General features: G+C 40.3%; 1 protein-coding gene across 1 annotated transcript in view; it reads right to left on the bottom strand.

The window, feature by feature from the left end:
- The window catches only part of LOC128733832 (zwei Ig domain protein zig-8), a 127998-nt gene that overhangs the window by 92956 nt on the left and 16652 nt on the right, over positions 1-18390 (bottom strand). Inside the window, exon 2 of the mRNA XM_053827649.1 lies at positions 8767-8915. Within this exon, the coding sequence (XP_053683624.1) occupies positions 8767-8915 (149 nt within the window). The remainder of the gene's footprint in view (positions 1-8766; positions 8916-18390) is intronic.

Genomic DNA, 18390 nt, shown 5'->3' with positions numbered 1-18390 from the left:
TCGCACCTCTAGCGAAAGTTAGCAGGCTACGGTGGGCCGGAAACGTCGTAAGGATGCCGGACGACAGTGCGACGAAAATAGTCCTCTTCAACAACCCCACCGGCACCAGGAACAGAGGGGTCCAACGTGCACGATGGCTCGACCAGGTCGAGAGCGATTTGCGACTTCTGAGACGACTAGTAAATTGGCGACGAGTGGCCCAAGACCGAGTTGAATGGAGACGAGTGCTTGAAACAGCACGAGCCACCCCGGCTCTATGCTGCTGAAGAAGAAGAAGAAAGGCCGGTTCTTCTTCTGTACAGAACTGTGCCATTTGTTAGTTGTTTTCATCGCAAATTTAGAATATATCACATGATCAAATACATACAAATAAAACAGAAATTTTTGCGTAACTCAAAAACTAATCGAACTTGAGAAATTTTAGACTCTTTCATAAAACATTAATCAATAACAAGACCACCAAAAACTATCAATAGTAACATTAGATAATTCAGCGCGAGACAGCTACAAGCCGCGAGTGTTGCCGACGACCTGCCGTCGGAAGCGCCGGCCACTGCGGGGGGCAGCCCCCCGTAGAGATCACCTCTATCTAGGTTAATTTATGTTCCTAAATGTTCTGACTTGGTCTGGAAATGGTACTTTCTACGAAAAGATTTTCCGTAAAATGGTACATCCCGCGTAAGGTTTTTCGCGAAATGGTATTCTGTGAAACTCTATATTCCGCGTTATGATCAACCGAGAATTGGTGTTCCGCAAAATGGTATTCGGCGAAATGGTTTGTAATGATGGCGAATATTTAAATGCTATCCCCTTTATCAGGCTAAGCAATGGGGGGAGTTGTTTTTTACTTTACTGTGAGGAAAATTTGTATATTAAAACACCCATTAACTCCCCACCCCCAGAAACTTGCAAAACTCGAGATTGTGACAAAGGGCATTCGAGATTCATGATTTATGTACAACACGAACACAGTTTAATTTGTGGCAATACGAAGTTCGTCGGGTCAGGTAGTGAAAAATAAAAAACGAAATAGAAGTAATATTTGTTAAATCATACCTTTATATTTTAAAATATGCTAATGCTAATAATGATAATGCTAATGATTATTTAATGTGATACAACTTTTCGTGGAAACCAATCGAGCATTTTCGAACATTGCACACATGGGCCCAATTTTTCGTTATACAACATTTCCACCTTTTGGACGTGAGTAAACCATGAATCCGGCCTATATATATCAAATACCGGGTGAAAATTGGGCAAACATCCGTCCGTGTACATTATCAACCAGTCGATCCTAATCGGATCCACGATGGTGACGAACTGTAATCCAAAATCCGTTACGTATATCCTTTCCAATTGCGGTGCGTGAATTTTCAAATGGGTATCGGATGGTGTTCCGTTGGTGATACCGGCCGTTTCTCTAGTGAGCAAAACGTTCAGCACTTTCAACTTTGGCAGACGGAGCACGTCGGCGTTTTTCGGAAGAGTTGGCGCTCTGCTGGGAGCCGGGAAGTACGCTTCAAATATAATGAACTCTTCCAGAGCCGGGAAATTCAACAATGTCTGTAGATTCGCACTGATGGAATAATACTTTAAGCGCAGTGTAGTCAGCTTCCGGCAGTACTTTTGTGCCGAACGAAGAACTTCGTCGTGACCGTGGCTTATAGTGAGACTGGTCACATTAGTAAACGATTTAAAAATATCCGGCCAGAAGGCAGAGTCGTTTTTGTTGATGCTAACTTGTAAATGGCGTAGCTGAGGCATCCAGTAACCGATCCACCTGTCTGTAGAGTGGAAATTCTCAATTTCAGCCGACTGGAACTGAAAACGCTCGTTGAGTTGCTGCACGGTTTCGAACAACGAAGTCGGGATTAGTTTGTTGCTGCTACGATTTCCAAAAATTTTTATACACGGATAATAGTTGTTGGTACTCCTTACAGTTTGGTCGTCTATCAGACGCACGGTGGTGCCCTCTGCAGAAGAAAAAACTTCCACAGATAAATTGCGAGGAAGCCTTCGCGACTGATAGGTGGCCACTTCCATATTTTCGCTAAACTTGCAGGCTACGTTCGATGATGAATGCATGTTGGTTAGATTTGAATGGTTTTACACTTGAACTAGAACTTCAACTCGAGCTGAAATGATAAATACACTGCTGAGCGGTCCCCTTATATAGGCGTAAAATGGTAATGTTTTGATTACCGCTTCTATCTACCTAGAAAAGATGTTATTGATAGGTCAGCGGTCCTAACGACCTGTGTAGGTAAGTATTAGTACGATAGGTAGAACATTGTTGACGCGAAATAATTTTAATTCTTTGTATTGGTTGAAAATTTAGGCTATTTTTACATACACATATATGTTCTTCATATGAATGGTAAATCTTGGTCATCAAATATCTGTTACCTACAGGGCCTGGGGGGAGAAGTGGGTCCGAATCCGGTTATATTTGACTCTACATTTTCAAATTTTGCTATGAAATAAACTACAAACGTTTTACCTTTGTTATACTATAACAAAGGTTTAAAAATTGGTCGAAAAACACAAAATTGATCCGAGGCTCAGATGGCCAAATTTGGTTCCATTTGCTTGATTACTTCTCGAGTTATGAGGAAATTTGTATTTCATTTGTATGGGAGCCCCCCCTCTTAGTGGGGGTAGGGATCTCTAACCATTATAAGAACCTTCCCTGGCACCAACAACCTCTACATGCAAATTTTCACTCCGATTGGTTCCATTTTTCCATTTTTGTAGGCATAGATTTGTATGGGATCCCCCCATCTTAGTGGAGGGAGGGGTCTTTTTCTATCGAGAGAACCTTCCTTGGCCCCAAAAACCGCTACATGCAAATTTTCACGCCGATCGGTTCAGTAGTTTTCGATTCTAAAAGGAATATAGGGACAGACAGACAGAAATCCTTTTTTATAGGCATGGATGATGTATTGAAACCTATTGTAATATTTAGTAAAAGAATATATCGAGTTAGTTGTACTTTGTTCGTAGTCAAATAAAGTTGTTTTCTCTCTACATGGTTAGAGTTATTTTTTACGCTCCAGAGATACACTATCCGGTCGGAAGTCGGAACAAACCGGACGGGACCGAATCTGTTGGGTGGTAATCCGGGTCGGATTACGGAAAACACCCTGGAGACAGGCCTGTACTGCTCTTGCTTGGAACTCGACCGGTACTCTAGTAAACCGGTGTCTAACCTCGAAGCCATTTGAGAAGCTCAGAGATAAAGAGTGTCCTCGTGGTTTCGTGCAAGATGATATTTGTCGCCTGTGTAATACCGAGAGCGAAACCACAGAACACTTACTCTGCAATTGTGGAGCACCAATAGGACGCAGACTGCAGTATCTCAAAAAGGCCCTACTAGAGCCTAGGGAGATCTGGTTTGCGTCGCCGATCAGGTTTATAAGGTTAATAAACCAAGTCATCCCTGATTGGCACCTGTCTCACTCCAGCTACCAGCCTACCACTTCCTCAATAAGTGATAGGAAAGCCTGAAGCCAAATATACTATATTAACAATATAGTTCACTTCGCCAAATCTCATATATATCCGAAAAGATGCAAAAGTAACACCCTCTTGCGGACAAAAAGGTGACTAAAAGCTTTTGCAACAAAAATTTTTAAGCGTGCAACCAATGCATAAGTAAAAGGTGCGGTAGATCGAATGTGCTATCTCTAACCCTGTGACGTCATTCTTCTAGATTGTAACATTAGATATAAAAATTAATTATGAATAGTAGAAACTATCCAGCTTTTTACGAACCATAATGTCGAACGTGTACGTAATATTTGAACAACATTTTTGACATTTCAGTAGCGTGCAGGAATAAACTAAAAACAATTAATTTATAATTGTCATAATTTTTCATTCATGCTCTGTTGTATTAACTCTTGACGTTTGATAACAAATCGGATTGAAAAAATCGGATTCATGAACAAATCAGACTACTTTTGCTGATTGACGGTTTGCGACAAAACTTTGCCCACGTATCCGTTTGCCTAAAGATGTAATGAAATAGGAACATAACTGGAAATCGAAATATTCCAGAAATAGTTTACCTTTTGATAGAATTAATTCGGAAAAAGGAAACCCTGGAAGGATCTTCTTTTAAACTGGAACATCCAGAAACTGCACAGTATATGCGACCTATTTTACAAATTTAGCACTTGAACAATAATAAAACTAACCGGATTAGTTTGTTATACGAAAAATTGACAAATCTTGGTTTTAGCGATCCAACCAAATGTTTAAATTGTAGCAACGTTTTTATTTTAAACCGTCTAGTAAATTTTCACTTAATACGCGGCTACGAAAATAAGGTGCTGCCACCAGTAAATGTATAGTCTTCAAAACAAGCAAGGTCAGGAAATCATTAAAGAGTGTAAGGAACAGAAAGATTTTTGACAATAATTCTTCATTTAGGGAAACTGGGGGGAAAATGAACACCCTTAGCAATTTCGCCATTTTCTTCCCCAGGAACCAACCAAATGCTGATCGCACTATACGAATTGAAAGCTGGATTCATATTCCACGTAGTAATATATAAAGATGCTCAAAATAGGACTATTTGTCATGAAAAATTCCTCTTTTTTGAAAGCGTCACATTCGAGCCTGATTTTTTTCAGGTGGTTAAGATGAACATGCAGTGAGGGCAAAATGAACATGTCATAGAAAACTAAAGTTAACATGCAGTTTGGATAAATTAAACATTATTTTACATTATCATTGTTCTACATAAGCCGTAGGTATTCAACAGGGCTGTTGGAATTAAAATGGGACTCCACACAGTTAACATAATGTATCTTCGTCACGTTCATACAATGCTTGACTTTTAGCTCGCAGGATTTTCCAGCACTCGGTCATTTTCCGTCAGTTTTCGAGAGACTCAATCATTTTTATTGCTTGAATTGTAATTATTTCGTAGCTGCTGATAAATGGAAAATAAAATATCATGATACACACAGATCATTTTACCCTCATAGTGAGGTGTTCATTTTACCCCCAAAACACCAATTGTTTTCAAGTGTTTATTATAAACAAACAGTTGATAAAAACATTTGGAATTTTCGACAGATCCGCAGGATAGTGGTAAGCAAACAATACTGAATGATACCAATAGTCGAAAATTAATTTGTTTCGCTAAAATAGCTTATTTACTAATAGTGGAAATTATCATCGGCGTCAAATTTTTCCAAATATTTTTTACTTTTTCCATTTTTTTTCACATTGGAAAGCTTATGATCACCACATATTGTCTTAAACAGCTTGAAATGCTTCTAGGAGAAGATACCTATTGATCTGGAACAGATTTTAATCGGTTTACTGGGAATTTGGCTGCCTGTTCATTTTACCCCCCCCTGTTCATTTTACCCACAGTTCCCCTACACTCACATATCTCAATAGAGTTAACAAAAGGGCGAATGCTGCAGGTGTAAACAAAACGCGTGAGTTATTTTTTGCTGGACGAGCCTAGCAAACTCAACTCTCAAATGGTTTTTTACGCTTGCGGCATTCGCCCTTTTGTTGATTCTATCTTCATATGCGCAATTCCATGAGTGTAAAAGGGATGATGGAGAATTGAATTGAATTGAATTGAAGATAGAACCAGCAAACCAGAGAATGTGGCAAACGTGAACAAACCGAGCGAGAGCTGATTTTCTTATACTGGTCTAGCAGAAAATAACTCATCCGTTTGGTTTACATTTGCGACATTCGCCCTTTGTTAATTCTATCTAGAAATGGCTAGACTCTATACTGAAAGTTGAGCTGTTTCCGATTGACGTGTCGAATTCACGGTGTACTTTGGTAACCTTTTATGCCGCAATGGCGCTAGTAGTCGTGTCTTTAGGATCATAGAGGAGTGAACTATATTGTTAATATAATATATTTGCTGAAGCGTACAGCAAAAGAAACAATGGGGCATACCACAATAGTTCAAAATAATGGACGCAGTGGCGAGAGTACCCAACAGAAGAGGAGAAGAGGAGAAAGGGTGTCCTCGTTAAAATTGCAATACACAAAATTAATTCGAGTTTTTATCCGATTGTCATCAAACTTTCAGGGCATCAAATGAAACAATTAAACTTAGTTTTAGCGGCATTATTTTATCAAATTTCGCCTCCGTATCCAAATGCCCGCACTTTAGCCTTAGCCGCATCCATGAGGTTTTGCATAACCTCAAAAAAGACATGTTTTGCATATTTAGCCATGCTTTCTTCATTTCATCAACTGTTTTGACTACTTTAGAATGTTGAAGAATGTCATCACATGAATGCATGAATCCAAATTCTATCAGGAGACCGTAGGACAGTTGTGAAATTTCAGAAGAAAAAGAATTCTTAAGTCGTTTTTGGAGACACTCTTTCAAATACACCGGTCCATTTATTGTACCTGTGGTCACGAAAGGTGTACTCCGTTGTCCACATGAACAAATTGCTTGCCAAATGAAGAACTTCTAGGCAAAGTTCGACATCTTCTGTTTTCGGAGGTTCTCTGAAACATCAAACTTATCATTTGCAGTCAAACATTGGTTCCCCGGAATTTGTTTGGAGTCCGCTTTCACGTAGGTCTCGTCGTCCAGAACGTATCGTATAACCTCTGGGCACGGCTTTTCGCAATCGTATCCTGATGGGGCCGTCTCAAACTTTAACGTACGGTATTCAACGCGAGTTTTGGTCTTCTGTACGAAACTTTTGCTCAGATTCAGTTGTTTTTGCTACCTCTAGAACGGAGGAGTGTGGTTTCCTGTCGAAGGCCCCAATTACGCGCGTGTAATCCTAAACAGTATTCGGAGTCGGACGCCTCCACATCTTGACTCACGATTGACAGTCAGATATCCTTCGAACCGTTTTATGACACGAGAAACCGTAGAATACTGGATTCCCAACTTTTAACCGATGGCACCATGTGATAGATTCTTATTTTCGAGGTAGGGTATGTTGCTGCTTTGTCGAAATTGCCTATTCCCGTTCTATCCAACACAAATTATTAGAAATATCGGCATTTTTATGATACATCAATCAAAGTGAACTGAGATCTATTTAAATGCTTTTTATCATTAAACAAGTCCTACCAGCCAAATCTTCTACGTTTTTTCGTGCGACGAAGAAGAAAATGTCGACTAATCGTTTTAATTTCCGTCATTCATAAATGAAAATACCTCATGAAAGGCATTGTCGTTATTCTACAGCCAGGAAAATTGCCTGGCCTGCAGAAATTTTGCAGAATAACATTTCTCATGCCATCCTACACAAATACATGCGCGTTAGCTTCGTAAACATGGTTGTGATTTTTAGTTTGGACGATGAAAAATTTTGATGGACAGATTTTAAAACGGTACGACGAATTTAAGAAATAAAGTCAATTGCGTAATTTCAATAATATGCTTTAATAGTCGCTTTTCAGTGATTTCAAAGTTCACGGATCGGAAGGTAAGTGGGTTTTAGTCAAATCAGCACAAGAACTTTTGGAGTATTCATTAAATCCATCCAACAAATGATGAAAATTAGAATCGTCCTATCTACTACGCCGGGAATTAGAATTAAACCCTACTTGAACAGATTTTTTTCACAAACGAGGTGTTCTTTCGACGGCATTTTTTATATCTTTGCGCTCCTGACAAAAAGACTTACACAGCATAAACAATGCCCTTTAAACTTTCTCCACGCAAAGCTTCAATTAATTTTACCCAATGGTTCAAAAGTTAGTGCAGTTTGAGTTTGTTGCAATTTTATCGAGGACACTCTTTAACGTGTATAAATTAAGAATTCCACCTGTACTTTGGATCCTGAGAGTGAAGAAAATGTTTACGTCGATTCTTTTGCATATTATCGAAAGTTTTTCAAGTAAAGTTAAATGCTAGCGTCCACTATCCGTCATGACATCGCTGACGAATGCAAAACTTAGTTTTATTTTTTGTTTGATACTCAGGGACAAGCCAACGTTCAATATTCAAATGACGCGCAATCGAAACTAGTTAAAAGTGATTGACAATGGATTTTTTTTTTGCTCAAAAGATTCCGATTCTCATCGAAACAAAACTAGTGAGAAAATCATTTTGCTAAAAACATGCTTTTGTTCAAAGTGATAAATGATAAAACCATAAAAGTTTTATTGCTATTTTACGATCAAGTTTTATCTAGTTTTGTCGCTTACTTGACTGGTTAGTAGCTGAAGAAGCAGACTGGTAAGCAATCAAAACAATACGAACAGACTGAGTACTAACAATTTTCGTTCTCCAAGTCTGTGTTATGATTCGAGGGAATAAAACATTGTTAGACTTAGTTGCGTCGTCTAACAGTGCGGAAAAAATAATTAGAGGATAATCATTTTTGGAACTTGATTTTCAGAATCAATAAATTACCACCTTCAATCTTATGATTAAATACAGCTCATTAAAAATACAGGTACTAGATTTTGTTAAATTAAATTGAAACTTTATATTGCATTAGATTATTAGTTTCTGCTACTGTGTTGGGAGGTTTCCTAATACCGTTCAAACTTTGCAACCTGTACAGGTGCCAACATTTTAAATTATAGCTCAAAAACTAATAAAAATCACCCGACAGTTCCATTAGATTATCAGTACCTGAGATAGAGCCTCATCAGGATCAGAGAAACCGCAGATTTCCGCAAAAAAATGTAGCGTTGAACCAGCGAAAAGCCAAAGCAAACAAAAAATAGACGTAAAGTATTATAAAAAAAAATTTGCTTCATCCTAACTCTCATCATCCCGCCAAATGGAATACTTACGTCCTTGTCGCCGAGCCGCTCCACTCGGCAGTGCAGGAAGCCCGTCTGGCCCACGGTTACGGTGAGATTTCGCTGTACATCAAAGTCGAAGTAGGGCTGCTGACCGGCCGACTCTTCCGTGGTCATCGTCAGTGTCGGGCTTAAGGAAACTGTCGACGGAAATGGCGTGCGAGCGTGAAAAAGAAAGAGGGAAAGAAAAAAAAATCAGTTTATCAGAATCAAAGGACCAGCGCAGAGGGTGGGTGGCGTTGAACTTAAAATTACGAACCGTTTAATAGAGGCACGATTCGATTTAATTTCTTCAGCGAGTTGTGCAACTGGTTAGAAATCCATTTTCAAACACATTTTTTTTCATCAAATATAAGATTTTTCGAATTCCATGCGCATTCCTCCCAGCAGCCGGGCACGGAACTGTACGTAACTATACTCTAGATCTAGAAGTTACACGGTGAAGTTTTCCGCTCCAGTTGGCAGGAAGAAAAAAGTAAGTAAGGAGAAACTCAATTTCATTTCTGTTGCCGGTGGTTCTTGGCTGATTTCATTAGACTAGAGAAAAACAAAAGAAAGTGGTGAGATCCGTTGAGCAAAAACGAATGGAAACTTTCTTCGTCCGAGTGGTTTTCGCAAATCCATTTTTACGTTGTGCGTTTCCTCGGTTCGTTGGTCGGTCGGACCGACGACGGACGCGCTGGGTTAGAGAGATTCATATTGTGTCTGTGTGTTCCTTTGATGGTGCTTCCCGTTACGGTCGAGTAAGCCAACGAACCCCGGGCGCGCGTTTGCTTTCACACAAGTCATTTATGAGGAATCCAGAAGCCGACGGGATCTCCGACATCAACGTTTTTAGTTACGCCTACTTGCCCATTTTTATTATTACTGCCGGTCGGTTCTCAAGAGGAAATGGAATTCCAGCCCCCAGGCCCTGGGTTCGCTTGTTTGGGTCATTAGTTGGCTTTACTGGAGATCTTTTTTTTACGATGGGTAACGAGTAAGTGAAACAAAGGGAAAAACTAGGATCTGGTGGACATTACGGACAAAGCAAAGCGGAAAAATCGTCCGAGCTGCAGCGAAGCTTCGAGAATGATATTAACTTTGCTATTCATATGCGACACTAATTGCAAATGCGATTCTGGAATGTGTCAAGGGAGTATAAAAACTTTCAGTAAAACAGTTACACGGCGATTAATTTTTAAATGGATATAATTTTTTCACGCATCTTGCGTCTTGCACATGTCAAAGAAAAATTTAATCACTCTTTCAATGTTTAATAAAACTTAGAAATAGTCATACCTGCTAGCACAGACTGCTAGTCTAGCTGGCAGAACAATATCCGACAGTGCAATAATATTAAACGATCGTAGAAGATTATGACTTATAACTAAATTTTATGTCAATCTAGATTATACCGAATTTTCCACCGTTTATTGCACTGGATGTTAAACATTTATTGTTAAACATAAAGGACCTTTTCCGCAAAAAAGCACATCTCTATTCCACGGAATCGGGCAGACCTTCGACGCGACGTAAGCGAAGAACCGGCAGCGTATACGTAATGAGCAGCGCCATGACGGATGGACCCCGTGCGTGGAACAGCACTGCTGCTGCTGCTCTTGCTGTGGCCATGGGTACAGCCGATGATGCATGTCGTCTGTGCGCTAAGCCGCTTACAAGCAGACGCCAGTCGCACGCTCGCTCGCTCGTTTTATGGCGCACTGAAAGACTTTTCCCATCATTTAAAAAGATTAAATCCGTTAACTAAATATCACATCTGAACGTCTTTCCATCATTCTCGTTGGTTCGGTGGGCGCCACCGCCTGAGCCGTCACTGTTCCTAGCGGCTCACATTAAATCACTTCGAAGGGTGCTTGTTTCGAGTTTTATCACTCGCACGGCAGGAGCTTTTCGTTTAAATTTTTCACCAGCCAGCCAGCCTATAGTCTCCGGCTCGAGACAGTCAACCATCGTCCTGTCAACTGGAGGGGAAAAACATTTGTTGACAAGAACAGTATTATCTTGTTCCTTAACTGGTGAAAGGAGGAAGATTCTACTGTTATCTGTTCTCTGCCGGCCTGCTGTGGCACTAAGCGATCCATCGGAGTGCTGCGTAGGAAGACGAACCGGATGTCGGAGCAACACCGTCAAGTGTTTGGAATCATTGGAAAATATTTTTTTATAGAACCATGTAGTAGTCCCATAAGGGGTTTCGTCGGCTGAGCTCCGTAGTAACGGATTTATGTTCAACTTGATTCAAATCATGTGACGCAAGCATTAGCATTCAATCTAAATCCTATCAGAGATAATCACTTCCGAATATTACTTCTATTACTTCGCAGATTTCACCCCAATTTGAGCCATAAATTTCACGACAAATTTTAAAACGATTTGCGCGACTCAAAGCTCAAGTCAGCACTTTTCCGATGGCGTCATCTGGGGTAACTTGAAACTCTTCTGCGAGTCGTTTCTCTTCCAGAAAAGTGAAAATCGTAAAAAATGCTACGTACATGCAAAAGGTAACCCGAAACTCGAGGGTTCGCTACATTTTCATCGGATGTCTTAAAATATAATGGATGAGCTGAAGTTTTTGGAGCGTCTTAGTAGAATACGAAACCTGGAATTAAATAAAAAGAAAACTTATCAAATTTAATTCTACTATGTACATTTATTCTTGAAGTATTTTGCCTATAATTTGCGGGTTTCCTCAGTGTCGGTTTTCGAACACGAAATTTCTCGAAAGTTATCTGTTATACGTATTTGTCAAGAATAAATATACATAGTGATAGTAGAATTAAATTGGATAAGTTTTCTTTTTATTTAATTCTAGGTAATAGATGAAGTTATAGCAACAATGTGAGTTTTATTGTACTCTTATGGTGGTCTTCAAGACCAATTTTGGTCTTAAATGCCATCATAAGAGTGTAATAAAACCCAAATTGTTACTTGGGTGGCCATTATCTCATCTTGTGTAAGATTCGTGTAAGCTTCGTGCAAGGTTGTCGAACCCGGCAAAGGCTCGCACTAAGAGGACGCTGCGTTTCAACATGTTGGCCTGGTGGCGAAAAGCGCCAAAAAGCTTGATGAACGAATTGCGGAACAGCAAGACGAAAAGGAAGAAGATATATGTGGGCTGTGCAGGAACCTCCATGGTGCCTTTGAAACAACTGTGAGAGAGCTTGAATGCACGACGCATGGAAGACAGCGTAACAGCTGCTTTGATGTCGACTGCCAGAGGGGGATGAGAAGAACCAGGCCAGGAGTCGCATTCTCACTGTGGTTACACGCCAGACAGAGAAAGCTAGAGTGAGGCTAGAGCTGTAGAAAGAAGAAACCAACGTCTAAAAAACGCGAGTATGAGGAGTACATGCTCACCGGTGCAGAGGAGAGACGCACCATCAACGATACACGAAGTTTCTACAAAACGGTGAGGTGCAATGATTTTGCAATGCCTGTAATGGACAATGATAGTGATAGCAACTTACTTATTGACAAAACAGCGTTAGCAGCCAGATGGAAGGAGCACTTCCAGACGCGGCTGAATAGAGAGATAAACACGGGGATCCGCAGGAATAGGATAATATTTACGAGCGATGGCCAAGCTGTGGAGCCATCAACACAGAAAGAGGTTAAGAAGGCACTCAGTGAGCTGAAAACGATAAGGCTGCTAAGAAGGACGGTATCCCAGCTAAACTTCTAAAAGCTGGAGCAAGCAATCCACCGGTTCATTGTCAGGACTTGGGGGGAAGAATAAATGCCGAAGGAATGATTAGATGGCCTCATTTATCGTATTTTTAAAAAAGCACATTGACTCGAGCGTAAAAACTATCAAGGTATTGCATTGCTCAATTCTGCCTATAAAGTGCTCTTTTTCCCGTAGACTGAGACCGTTAGCGGAGTCCTCCGTCGGCGAGTACCAAGCTGGTTTTTGTGAGGATCGCTCAACAACGGATCAGATATTCCCCCTGCGTCAGTTACTAAACAAAGCCTGGGAGTACAACTTGCAAACTCATAATCGGTTTGTGAACTTTAAGGTGGCGTACGATGCAGTCAAACGAAATGAGATGTGGCAGATAATGCTAGAGCATGGCTTTCCGACGCTTTCGTGTCGTGAGATGGACTGAAACATGAGGATGCACTCTCTAACCTGCTATTTGCTGGAATACAAAGTGCTTGCGTGGAAAGGAACGGGACTGTCATCACAAAATCTATACCTATTAAAATGGATTTCTGTCTGTCTGTCGGGATGTTCCTTATAGAATCGAAAACTACTGAACCAATCGGCGTGAAAATTGTCATGTGAAGGTTTTTGGGGTCAGGGAAGGTTCTTATGATGGTTAGAGACCCACTCTCCCTGGGGGGCTCCCATACAAATGAAACACAAATTTCTGCAAAATATGAGAACTAATCAATCAAATGGAACCAAATCAAATTTGGCATGTGGGTGTTTTTGGTGACAAGAATTTTTTCTATGGTAAATTGCGACCCCTCCCCTCTTTAGAAGGGGAAAAATGACTCCTCTCCCCTTTAAGAGGAGGGGGGGCTTCCATACAAATGCTATACAAATTTCCTCATAACTCGAGAACTAATCAAGCAAATGGAACCAAATTTGGCATGTGAAGGTTTTAGGAGGCAAGAATTTTTTCTATGGTGAATTAGGACCCCTCCTCACTTTAGGAGGGGGAGCTCCTATACACATGAAAAACAAATTTCCTCATAACTCGAGAACTAATCAATCAAATGAAACCAAATTTGGCATGTGGGGGTTTTTGGAGGCACGAAATTTTCTATGATGAATTAGGACCCCTCCCCTTTTTAAGAGGGGGGGCTCCCATACAAATGAAATACAAATTTTCTCATAACTTTAGAATTAATCAAGCAAATGAAACTAAACTTGGCATGTGGGTGTTTTGGTAGGCAAATTCTTTTTCTATGGTGCTTTGAGACGACTGCTCGCTTCAGGAGGTAAATTATGACCCCTCCCATACAAATGATATTTGTACAAATTTCCTCATAACTAGAGAACTAATCAAGCAAATGGAACCAAATTTGTTATGTGGGGGGTTTTGGAGACAGGAATTTTTGACGTAGGACTACGTCTTTGTTTACTATCTGGGACTGGGTAGCACTTTGTGAAAACGAAAATAGAACTGTAACGTAGGAATGAAAGATTTCAAATGCTAATAACTACTAAACTACTGAACGAAACTGAACAATTTATATGTCGTTGGAAAGATAAAATGGCCAGCAATTTTACGAAAGGGGCGAGAAAGCAATTTTATGGACGGCGTAAGAGGGGGGACTCCTATACAAATGAAACACAAATTTTCTCAAAACTCGAGAACTAATCAAGCAAATGGAACCAAATTAGGCATGCAGGGGTTTTAGAAGGTATTTTTTTCTATAGTGTACTAAGACCCCTTTCCCATCTAAGAGGGGGGGGGGGGGGGCTCCCATACAAATTAAATGCAAATTTCTTCATAAAACTACAACTAAGCAAGTAAATGGAACCAAATTTGGCATGTGGGAGTTTCAGAAGGCAAGAATTTTTTCTATGGTGAATTGAGACCCCTCCCCTTATTAGCAAAGGGGGCTCCCATACAAATTACCTCATAATTCGAGAACTAATCATTTAAAAGGAACCAAATTTGGAATGTGTGGGTTTTTTCAGGCAAGAATTTGTTCTATGGTATACTGAGACCTCTCCCCTTCTAAGAGGGAGGGCTTCTATACAAATGAAATACAAATTTCCTCATAAATCGAGAGCTAATCAAGCAAATGGAAACAAACTTGGCATGTAAGGGTTTCTGGAGCTATGAATTTATTTTATGATGGTTCTAAACCCCTCACCCCTGTGGTAGGAGGATAAGGACTCAAGGCTTTCATACAAATAAACAGAAATTTTTGCGTATGTGCCATATTTTCTGCTATGTAACAAGCGGTAAGCTGTGAAAGTAAACTAGTAAACTAACTTTCATGCCTCTTGCCATTCATGTCAAAAGACATAGACATTCGAATGGCACGTCATATTTGCCATGAACGTGCTTTGGCTTTAATGTTATTTGTAACCAATGGCCCTTTTAAAGGCCACAAGCGAGTAAAAGTAAGATTATTGAAACATGTCAAGCTACGCATAATCATATTTAATACAATAATCTGTGGGCTGGTCATTCATTACTATTTCAACTTTTATGATACATTCAAGAGATTTTTAAAAGAAATCTTCAATGTCTCAATGGCTGCAGGCGTTGTACTTATGAACCGTCCATGTATTTTCAAAGCCACCATTGCATTCAATGAAGAATTGAATCTGAATATTTCGAATCTTCTGTTCTAAACAATGGCACTCATAGATTCTTATAAATATATAGTCCTACGTCACCCGTTCGTACAACCTTTAGGGCTGTATACCTTGTAGTTTTTTATGGTGGTTTTAGTCGCCTCACCCCTGTGATAGGGGGATAAGGACTCTCATACAAATAAAACAGAAAATTTTGCGTAACTTAAAAACTAATCGAACTCGACAAAGTTTAGACTCTTCCAGTTTTTGGCAATCTGCGGTAAGACGTAGTCCTACGGCAATAAAAATATGATTGTTCGAAATATCCTATAACCGCCAGCTCCACGCGATAAAGTCATTCATTGACATGCATCATAGAAGCATTTCAATTTCTGCGTAGCTCATCGAAATGGAACAACACAAAGCGAACTCCCCAATAAACTGCTTCCAAGTGACTTCTCAGTATCTTTACCGCTGCAGCGCGCTGATGAACTATACAGTTCTATGAAGTGTGAATTCACAGTAAGGATCGCACAGACAAGTCACACTTGTATCTCACAGTGAAGCCACAATTGGCCATCACAGTGGCAGTGTAGTTGTTTTCATGTCCGCTTTGTGCGGTGTTTCGGAGAAGAAAAGACGCTGTCGTCAGTTCCATTGCCACTTACACTGCATCTAGGAACCAGTGAACTAATGATTATACCCTCTGCATCCTTGCTATTCGCAGAGAGAACTGTGTGAATCACTCTTCGCACCCGCTGCAAGTTGAGGTGCTGGCCATCCCTGATCATGGCGAATATTTTAATGCTATCCGCTTTATTTTATCAGGCTAAGCAATGGAGGGCGTTGTTTTCTACTTTACTGTGAGGAAAATTTGTATATAAACCACCCATGAACTCCTCAGAAACTTGCAAAACTCGAGATTGTGAAGGTTATGCGAGATTCACGATTTATGTACAACACAGTTTAATTTGTGGCAATACGAAGCTTGTCGGGTCAGCTAGTAAATACTTCTTGGATTGCGGTGATCAACTCAATGTAACTTCTTGGTTTTGCGGATGACGTCTATATCATCGAAATCAAACCATGAATCACTGCTTCAAAATAAAGTAATTTTGCTCTTAGTTTTACAAAAAAGTGGGGGATTGCTTGATTTAAAACGCTGTATCTCGGGATCCGCAAAGAATACCTCAGGGCGACAAGTGATTCATATGTAAAAAAATTGCGCAACACGATGAAGTTGCTGTTCAAAATCGCTCTTGAGGGGGTGATCCGACGAGCGGGCATCGAAGCGAGAGGCACGATTTTTAACAAGAGTAGCCAACTTCTAGGCTTTGCAGATGACTTCGATATCATTGCCAGGAACTTTGCGACGGCGGAAGCAATCTACGCCAGACTGAAAGCGGAGTCTAGGAGAATTGGGCTAAAAATAAATGCGTCGAAGACCAAATACATGAAAGGAAGAGGCTCAAAGGAAACAAATGCGTGCCTCCCACGGACGGTAACCGTTGACGGCGACGAACTAGAAGTGGTAGAGGAGTTCGTGTATTTGGGATCGCTGGTGACCGCGGGCAACAACACTTGTAAGGAGATCCAGCGGCGCATCCAAGCGGGAAATCGGGCCTACTTTGCCCTTCGTAAAACGCTACGATCAGGAAGCATACGCCGCTGCACGAAGCTAACAATGTACAAAACCATTATTAGACCGGTAGTTCTTTATGGACTTGAAGCCGTGACGCTGCTTACGGAGGACATTCGCGCCCTTGCCGTGTTAGAGCGGAAAGTGCTGCGGACGATATTTGGTGGAGTACAAACTGAAAGCGGAGAGTGGCGGAGGCGTATGAATCACGAGCTACAGGCACTGCTTATGGAGACTCCCATCGTACATCTAGCGAAAGTTAGCAGGCTACGGTGGGCCGGACACGTCGTAAGGATGCCGGACGACAGTGCGACGAAAACAGTCCTCTTCAACAACCCCACCGGCACCAGGAACAGAAGGGCACAACGTGCACGATGGCTCGACTAGGTCGAAAGCGATTTGCGACTTCTGAGACGACTAGGAAATTGGCGAAGAGTGGCCCAAGACCGAGTTGAATGGAGTGCTTGAAACAGCACGTGCCACCCCGGCTCTATGCTGCTGAAGAAGAAGAAGAAGATGAAGTTGGAATTTTTGAGATCAAATTATCTGCATTGTGAGAAAATTGTAAATTTAGTTTTCAAACCAAGTTTGAAAACATTTGGCAGCACTGGTGCTCAAAAATAATATGCTTTTGAAATTCCTTGAGTAATTGTTAAAGCAGACTCGGTAGCCTGGTGTAGTCTTCAAGTCTTGTTATTCACTAGAACCTCTTTTTACGTCCACTCGTTTTACATCACTTTTTTTACGTCCGAAATTTGAATTAACGTCCTCTCGTTTTACGTTCGAAATTTGAAATAACGTCGTCGTCAAAAATCTTTACCTGGTTTTAGAAAATTCAACTTTTTTTTTACGTACAAAATTTCAATTAAAATTTCAATTCAAGTAATCCTCTCGTTTTACGTCCAAAATTTGAATTAACGTCCTCTTTTTTTACGACCGATTTTTTACGTCCCCCCAACAGTGGACGTAAAACGAGATTTGAGTGTACCGTAATATTATAGAGTCGGTGGTTATCCACTGTTTGTTGCTCAAGGTTATTATACGATTTATGGGCCCTAATTTTACGTAATTTAAATTTGTTAAATAGATTTGTAAGAATAAGACAGATGATAAGATAGAGAATATTCGTGTTAATGCGTAGTCAATGGTCGAACAATAGGAAACCGAAACGACCGCGATAAACACAATACGTTTTAGTATTTCACCAATACCAATGTGATGTACAACGATATTGTGTACAAAAGAATCAATTGCGTATTTGCAACACTTTTTTATTGTTTATTAGAATGCAACGTGTTTTATATGATGGAAAAAGAAAAGTGCTTCATATTTTCGGCATAAATTAACGGTTTAAAGTTCTTGAGAATGAAGGAAATGTCTTTTAAGTACAACATAAAAAGCAGAGGTCCTAAATGGGAGCCTTGAAAGCCCAAGTAGCACACTTTAGATCCATTGAGTTGAAGCAACTGGATTACGACCAAAATTAGTCATAATTCGGTTACCACGACTACTTTGTAACAACCGTGCTAGTAGGGAGACAATAGAATTGACTTGAATTGTGTTCCTCTTCCTTCCGTAGAGTTTATATATTTGGTAGCAATTATAAGTCAATCCTTTTAGGTGACCTGACTTAATTTGATTTACTTTTTGGAATTTAAAGATCACTGTTTTCGAAAAAAGTGAGACTGAAGTTGTAACTTTTTAGCGTATACGT

Source organism: Sabethes cyaneus, chromosome 2, assembly GCF_943734655.1.
Source record: "Sabethes cyaneus chromosome 2, idSabCyanKW18_F2, whole genome shotgun sequence".
NCBI classification, from domain to species: domain Eukaryota; kingdom Metazoa; phylum Arthropoda; class Insecta; order Diptera; family Culicidae; genus Sabethes; species Sabethes cyaneus.
Note: the sequence above shows the minus strand (reverse complement) of the source record. Positions and strands in the feature narration are given on the sequence as shown.